At 44.8% G+C, this 8690-nt stretch overlaps 1 protein-coding gene across 2 annotated transcripts; it reads left to right on the top strand.

Annotated features, from left to right (window-relative positions):
* Positions 1–2208: 2208 nt before the first annotated feature.
* On the top strand, positions 2209–7041 carry LOC133358765 (uncharacterized). 2 transcript variants are annotated; one of them, XM_061577204.1, is made up of 3 exons: positions 2209–2749; positions 3364–3508; positions 5505–7041. In XM_061577204.1, exons 2-3 carry the CDS (start codon positions 3372–3374, stop codon positions 6025–6027), a joined length of 660 nt encoding a protein of 219 aa, XP_061433188.1. In that variant the 5' UTR covers positions 2209–2749; positions 3364–3371; the 3' UTR covers positions 6028–7041. The 2 variants fall into 2 exon arrangements, with proteins under 2 accessions (XP_061433188.1, XP_061433187.1); XM_061577203.1 differs by having other exon boundaries at positions 2210–2749; positions 3361–3508.
* Positions 7042–8690: the final 1649 nt, after the last annotated feature.

Here is an 8690-nt window from a genome sequence, read left to right as displayed (position 1 = left end):
CGTTGTGCGTGACAATTAGTTTTCGTGAAAAAAAACTGTTCCAAAATTTTACACTGTTTAGGGAATTTTTTTAAAATATTTAATTATCAATTGCTTAATGCTGGCAGACAATCATCTGACCCATAGGCGGCAGCCATCTCAAGCCAGAGGACGAGAGGACTCTAGCCGCCACGCATATAAAGGATTTAGAGTGAAAAACGTTTGTTTTACCTACGTGACTTTACCGAAAGAACCAAAGAGTAACAGTGGTCTACTATATGGTCCATTGTTTGGATTGCATTGTCGCAATCGCAACTACTGTAGCTGATCCTTAATTCTCTTTGAATGGAAACGCGTGCTTCATCTTGATGTTGATGTTCTGATACGGTTGATGTTTACACACCGGTGTCTTCAAGGGGGGGATGTCAACACCAGGAGGTGCGATGTTTCGGTCTCAAAATGAGTGGTTGAGAAATGCATTCCAGGATACACTCCTGGCGAGACGCTGTTATGCGTGCAATGATCGCGGGAAGGATGTTTGCGCAGCGTTCATATAGGCAGAAGCAATCCAGGGCACACACGGGTGTGAAGCCACACATTTGCAAAGATTACGGGAAGGTGTTTTCTCGGAGTGATGCTCTAAACAGCCATTCCAGGACATAGACTGCCGAGTGGAAATCTTAAATTGTTGATATCGTCTCACTGTGTACAGTTAACTCTTTATATATTAAGGGATGTAATATTTAATTCCGTCCACGAATTAGTTATCATGATTTCTGGGGTCACTATTATTCTTACAAATCAATTTGTTTTGCGCTAAATGCAGACTCTATAGTTATATGAATCTAAGCGCCTTCCAAGAAGGCGCTACATACATCTACATAATATATTGGTGTAAACATAAACATGTTAATCAAAAAAGACATCGTAAACACAAAAATAACAATTATCTTTGTGAGGATATATGATCAAAATTGTATTGGTTTATTGTAGCATTCATAATATAGGTTCAATGGGCGTTAAATCCATGGCAAAAAAGTGAGCAGCTGATAAGTCTGACACTGGAGCAGACAGCAGTAGCGTTTCAGAGAATACGTCTTAAATTCATTTAGCCAAACACATATGTAGCAAAATAAGGTGGTTCGAACATGTTGCCATAATCTCATCTGCTGGGTGAGTCGACCTTGATATGTATGTTGAACTTCTTTCACACTGTACATAGCCAACCGTGCTCATCGGAGATGTGGGGAAGGACAACAAACTAAAGACAAAAGTCATCTATGTTTAGTTTGTTGTCCTTCGTAGGTACATAACGACCCATAGTTACACACATAAATAGAGGCATAGTGGTTCATAGATATACGTATAGACCCATAGAGATACATAGAGACTCAAAGAGGCACATCGATACCGAGATACACGTACAGATCCGTAGAGATGCATTAAAAATAAGATTGTGGCCATGCAACCCAAAACTATAAACCATATGGTAAACCATTGTCATCTGCATTCCTTCAACAGAGGAGCAGCAAAACTAAACAAACTCTCTAATGAAGTCCTCTCGTCGTGACTATCAGACCTCGACATTGTCATCTCTAGCTCCTGGACATATTGCTGCCACCATACGCAGGAATAAAATCCAGCACCTGTCAGAGGCAGGAGCGAAGGTCAGTGCCAGGCTCGGCGCACGAATGTTGTGAAACTCCCTTCCCGTGGGCGTGCGAGGAGAATGCGATGCCCCCTGGCTCGCCAGAAGGCGGTACAAAACAGTTCAACCGCATACAATGTCCCTTCTCTACAGAGTTAGAGTGGTGTCCCACTCTCGCGTGCATGTGTATGTATGTGTGTATGTTGAACTTATGTCCCGTTCTATGTAGCCAACCGTGCTACTGGCAGGTGTTGACCGACGGCCGAGACTACCAACGGAGTGGCAGTCAAAGGAGGGAGCGCGGCCCGCGAGGATATTGAGCGGGGAGATGGAGCGATAGCATCAGATGAGAGATGATAGCGGCTTGGGGGATGTAGGAAATGGAGGTTGCGATGGGGGGCTTTATCCGGCAGTTGATAGACCATGGGTTATCATAATGTTGTTAATGGTGATGATCGACAGCTGTTCAGAATGAGAATCTTTATTGAGTTATGAGAAATGTGACGATCTATGACGCTTTTTTAAATCCTTTATATTAAGTTCACTTGCTTGCTTGCTTGCTTACGACCGTGCAAATCTTTCGGTCGTTTTTTAACCCACTTCCCGTGATCCAATCGAGCTGACATTTTGCACACAGACTCGTTGTGCGTGACAATTAATTTTCGTGAAAATTTTTTTCCAAAATTTTACACTGTTTAGGGAAAAATAAATAAATATTTAATTACCAATTGCTTAATGGTGGCAGACAATCATCTGACCCATAGGTGGCAGCCATCTCAAGCCAGAGGACGAGAGGACTCTAGCCGCCACGCATATAAAGGATTTATAGTGAAAAACTTTGTTTTTACGGGTTAATTTTTTCACATTTACATTAAAGGTGTGTCAGCAAGGTACCCACGCACGCGTGAGCCTTGTTACACATATTCTGTGTGTGCGTGTATCCACACAGTGGCCCCACAATACCTGCACAGGTGACTCGCCTCTCCCGTCGGCCAATACGGAGCGAGGAAGCGCGTGGGCGAGAGGCGAGGTCGCCTTTAACGCGCATTTAGGGAGCCCTCCACTGCGCATAACCCCACGGACCGAGGTGCACAGACGGAGTCAAGGCAGCGTCTCTGCCAGGTGAGATATATTTAATTCCGCAGTTTCAATAGCAACTGAATGGGTTTTAAAACAACAATAATAATAAAACAACAACAATAACTGCCGTTCGCCACTGAGTCGGGGTGACGTGGTGACGGCGCTTGTGCCAGGCTCGGCGCAATTAGAAAAGAGATGGGCTTAAGTAATGAAGGTTATTGGACTTGCCGATGATCGATACCAGGGGTGTCAAGATTGGCCTCTGTGGATGATGAGGCTAGTGAAGGACGCTACTGCATAGTTTATGCAGTCGCCCTCCATCAATAGGCAGGGCAGAGGAGCGACGCTCACAGTGAGCGGAGCATCAGGCTCCTAAAACGCAGCGATTTGATACGGTAGGGGTGAGGTTGGCGCGTCTCATTCAGTCAACTCATGACACCTGGGTCTGTTCCCTGACCTGCCAGCGAATCTTCGACACTTTATGTGGCCTCGAAGTGCACACAGTTTTAAAACATACAACTATACCACCATTCAGCCATTACTTCACTTGTTCTTCTTACTGACGTTGTGGAGAAAGTGGAGACAAATAATATTCGAGATCTAGGCGTGTTCCATCCGAACCCAACATTTTCTTCGTTGCTAATTTGCTATAGCAGGAACCCAGATGGCAGGAACCGGGACCAAGCCGCCGTTGGAGTCAAAGGGGGTGGACGTGGAGGCCGTGATCGCTGGGACTCCCACGAGCTGCAAGGTGGCCGTGGAGATCTCAAACTTCTCCGGCCGCACGCTGCATGCGCCCGTGTGAGTCGTGGTGAAATGCGATCTCAGGCAGTCAACCCACGGCAACTGGGTCTTTCCCGTGAACCTCTCATTACAAGCGGGCGTTTCGACCCCTTCAAGTGGCTTTAAAATGCGCATTGCCTTAGCACAAGCGCCGTAGTGACATCACCGCCATGGCGGTGGTTGTTGTTATTCGTTGTCCAAGCGGGCTGTCGGTGTCTGCTGCAGTGAATAGCAGATGTGGGAGGGGGAGGGGGGTATGACAGAAAAGAAATATACGGAGACTATATATATTACATATATAATTTATATAGAAAAAAGCTTTGCCCAGTGTGGGCCTATTGAACATGCGTTACCATATGAGGTCTGTTTTCTTTAACGCGGGGGTGATGTTTCGGCGACACGTGGTTTGACGAGAGTGCTGCGTCCGTTTGAACGCGCGAATGAATCGACAGTGAGAATGATTAATTGACCGTGGTTTTGTGTGTGTCTTGTTGTGTACATCTGTGTGCGACAATGTAACGCACTCAACACGCGCAAACAGCACAACGCAAATTGTCCACCACATTGCTGCGTGCAACTAACCGTCTTGCTCGTTGAGGACCTGAGTCATACACGGACGCCTAGATGGCGAATCATCAACGTTTAAGTGACAGTGTTAGGAGAGAGCGTTGGGCATGCAGTGCCAACGTGCAGGAAGAGGAATGGAGACGGAGGTTTTGTGTTGACGTGACATTTAAAAATAAAGAGTGTACACACACACACACAAGAACTGAAGAGCGACTCGGCATCCTGTAGTACAGGGGTCGGGAACCTTTTTGACTGGGAGAGCCATAAAAGCCAAATATTTCTAAATATATTTCATTGAGAGCCACATAGTATTTTTAACGTATAATAAATTAAATATGTCTTACTTTTAATGCGACTTCTGGTGCTATATGGTTTTGCTGATGGCCTTGTTGTCTGGTTCATACGTGGTGAGGTTGAGCTTCATGCAGGCGTGACCCGTGAAATTTATCTTCAAAACTAATTCCTGTTTACTTTAAAATGACACAGTATTATTAAACAATATTACAAGTATTTTAAAATCAGTTCCAAACTGATTTTTTATTTTATTATTATTATTTTTTCAACTCAAAATTGTCTGGGAGCCATATGCCGTCACTGAAAGAGCCATATATGGCTCGCGTGCCATAGGTTCCCGACCGCTGCTGTAGTACAATAACACTGGCGGTCGTCTTTTATAATTATTAAACGAAGAGGCAGGGGGTGATCATTTCGGACCCAAGAACACGCAGCCCTTGTTTTGCCCACGAGGTTTATCTTTGTTGAACGCGGTTTTGCCCAACACGGAAGTTTTCAGGAACGTAACCTCCGCCCGTTTGGCGAGTTCCGACTGTACAGGCAGTCCTCTACTTACGATGGGGATGCGTTACGACGACCCCATCGTAAGTCAAAAATATCGTAAGTCGAAGATGGCCTATAGCCTACCCAGGAGTCTTAAAGAATGGTGATAATTTAGCAAAACAGAGCAATTTACAGTACCGTACTGTATAAACTATATACCGTATGTATTTATTAATTACAATACTGTATTTCACAGTAAAATGTAAAGTAAAAACAAGGTGAATTCTTAGCCTACCTATATGAACTGCAATTTAATAGAACGTTTTTTCAGGAAACAATCCTATCTGCTATAAAAAAAAACTTTTAACATGCATTGAACGTATCGTATCGTGGTAACCCTAAAATGAAATCGCTAAAGCTACGTATCATACATGCATTGAACACATCGTAACGTATCATATCATACTGTCCGCTAACACCGAGACAACTTAACTCCGCGCGAAATTTTAAATATTTTACAATTTTGTCGTATCGCCATCGTAAGATCGAAATATCGTAAGTTGGACCATCGTAACTCGGGGACTATCTGTATACGGGCGTTGGTAAGTCGGACCTTGGTAAGTTGAAGCCTGCCTTATATATTTTAATGAATAAAGCACATTCTCCACAGATGGTACTTGGTAAGCGGCACAATGGAGTACAGCATCCCCAGCGAGATTTTCCCGCACGAGAAACGGGCGTGCGGATTCCGCAAGGCCAAGGCCGGCTTCTTTGGCTGCACCGGTATACTCATCTACCGCATCAAGGATTCCGACAAATGCCTGTGCCTGATGTTCAGCAACCCTTTCACAATGGTCTACAGCAGAGAGTTCGCAATCTCCTTACAGGACTGGGTGCCTCAGAACACGCCGGAAATGCTCTACGAGGAGATGATGAAACGAAATCAGAAGAACGAAGGAACGACGTTCGTGAAGTCCATGGCACGCGGGTCGGATTTGACGGCACAGTGCTCCTCGACCGCGCTCAAAGTCAAGGCTAAGATGCTCGACGACTGGGCCTCCATCGTGTGGTTGGAAGTGATGGATCTGCCTGTGCAGGCAGCGCAGTCTCCGATTAATTCCAATGACAGGTTCTACCAGAACTCTGCTACGAATCCAAATTTTGTATTAAAAAATGGGGAATACAATGTGTAACTTTGTACGGCCAGAACAGGGTTGAGTTTTGATTTCGACAGAAAGTCCGTCATTTGTGCGGGCGTGTACACATGTGCGTGCATGCACCAAACACACACACACACTCGTGTAAGAAAGAAATAAGATCCCCTGTATAGCCTACAAATGTCGAGAGCTGTTAACAGCTCTTGCCTCGACAGATATTCAGGCAGTTTCCCAAACTTCACTCTACGCGATCAACCATCGCTACGTATTTCCGTATTTACCGATTTACTTTTCACTAATAAATTACAAATTAACTCATTCCACGTCGCACTCACCCGATGATTGTTAAACACGTGTCACGTGACGTGCTAGGGAATTATTGCTGTCTGCGTCACGTGGAGCACTTGTACACACACACGTACAGGGAACACGTGTATACACACACGGAACATGTGTATATATACACACGGAACACGTGTATATATACACACGTGGAACACGTTTTTACACACACACACGCACACTGAGATATCAATTTGAATCATCTCGATTGGCGTGGTTCCTTGTCCATTGCGTGACCCTCACACTCAACCCGAACTTGTCCCCACACATCCTTGGCAAACTTAGAGCTCTTTAGGTCACAGCCATAGCTGCGGTCCATCAAATAAAACTTGCAAAATTCACATGCTGTATTCCATATATATTTTAATTTATGTACGTTTGTAGAACTTTTTTGGAAGGACAAACTGAACAGAAAAAGTAGTTCTAAAGAAATTAGTTTTCAATCTATCTATTTTGCCATTGATATGAAAACCGAAATCATTCAATTTGAATTTTGTTGCAAATTGTTCATGTCATTGATTAATTGTTTTAAGTTGAGAAATATGTTGTGAAATATGCTTGTTGTATTGGCTATTATCTAGTGTACTTACATACTCTTCGTTGGGTAACTTTGGTGTATATTTAGTCAATAAAGGATACAAGAATTATATTCCAATTAACATTTCATTTGCTACCTGTTGAAATAAAATTAAGTTTGAGATAAGCCAATGTGTGTTTTTGTGTAGTTCGTGTTTTCTGATTGAGTCAAATAATTAGCAAAGTGCTTCATGTAGTCATCGTCTTCCCGAGTTTTAAGTTTTTTTCCTGCGATTTCTCTTCATCTGAAATTCTTAAATTATAAATTTCGTCTTTTTCTTGGAGTTTCCCAATACGTTTAGCTCTGTCCTGTATTTGTTTCCATGGCAATTACACCGAAATCTCACCCATCGCGGGTATTTCCATTGCGAATTTGACCATCCACGCCAGAAGGACCATCCATAAATGACGTCACGCGATTTTGGACGATTTTTGACCCCCCCCCCCTTCGTCACACGGCGTCAGACACCCCCTCAAATATGACGTCACAAAGCTCTGCCCACCCCCCAAGAAAAATAAGACATGCTTCAAATCGCTTTAAACTATTGTCATTGTAGTGCGTATTTACTGTGGCGCTGCACTCTGATGTTGTAGGAGAAAACATTTATTAAAAAGTCTATTTAATTAAGTAGAACGTGTTGTCTATATTTATTTAAAATTGCGCATTTTGATGTAACGTCACATTTCTCAACCCCCCCCCCTCGTCACACAGTTCGCCAATCGCGCACCTGTGGCTCCACCATTCCCGATTTTTAAATCCTTTATATTAAGTTCACTTGCTTGCTTGCTTGCGCGCTTACGACCATGCAAATCTTTCGGTCGTTTTTTAACCCACTTACCGTGATCCAATCGAGCTGACATTTTGCACACAGACTCGTTGTGCGTGACAATTTATTTTCGTGAAAATATTTTTCCTAAATTTTACACTTTTTAGGAAAAAATAAATTATATTTAATTACCAATTGCTTAATGGTGGCAGGCAATCATCTGACCCATAGGTGGCAGCCATCTCAAGCCAGAGGACGAGAGGACTCTAGCCGCCCGTTTCATGATGACGCAAATGTTGACGAACCACATGGCATGAAATCCCTGCCCTCACGCTGTACAATGGAGACTATTTATAGAGCAGTTAAATTGAAGCCGCCAGGTTCTTGAAAGTGGTAAAACGGGTCAACGCTAGTGCCCTCGGGAATATACGGGGCATGTCAAGAGGTGATCTTACATATAAAGGATTTATAGTGAAAAACTTTGTTTTTACGGGTTAAATTTTTAAGAAGGTAACCCCCTCGATGGGCACGCGTTTGGTGTGTAATGCGAGCGTAAATGGGGTTCCTGCTGGGCTCTGGCCCAATCACACAGCGCGGTCTGGGGGGCTTGTGGGAGGGGCCGCCGTTCACCTCGGCTCCAATGGGAAGCGAGGTGAATGGGGGCGGAGCCAGCTGGGCAGTACCGGAAGGCCGGATCTGACGATCCGGAAGGGGAGGAGTCAGGGTCACGTGGGGGGAGAGCATATAAGTGGGAGCCTGGAAGAGATCGAGGTCAGTTGGGTAAGTTAAGAGGCTGAGCCACGTTGGGTGGTGGGAGGAGATCCGCGCCATCGGCCACGTGGCCGAAGGACCTCAGCACGCCTTCGGCCAGCGGTGTGCGGAGTGCGGGAGTGGAGGAGCTAATGGAGGAGCGTGCGCGGCACGTGAGAGGAGACGCTGGTTCCTTGTCAGGACCAGCGGGGTGTGAGGAAGAGTGGAGGAGAGGACGAGGGAGCACGTGCGGGGCGCGCGCGA

The sequence above is a fragment of the Lethenteron reissneri genome, chromosome 63 (genome assembly GCF_015708825.2).
Source record: "Lethenteron reissneri isolate LAM-NWPU_2019-01 chromosome 63, ASM1570882v1, whole genome shotgun sequence".
In the NCBI taxonomy this organism is placed as follows: domain Eukaryota; kingdom Metazoa; phylum Chordata; class Hyperoartia; order Petromyzontiformes; family Petromyzontidae; genus Lethenteron; species Lethenteron reissneri.
The sequence above is the reverse complement of the archived record's forward strand: the minus strand, read 5'-3'. Positions and strand labels throughout refer to the sequence as shown.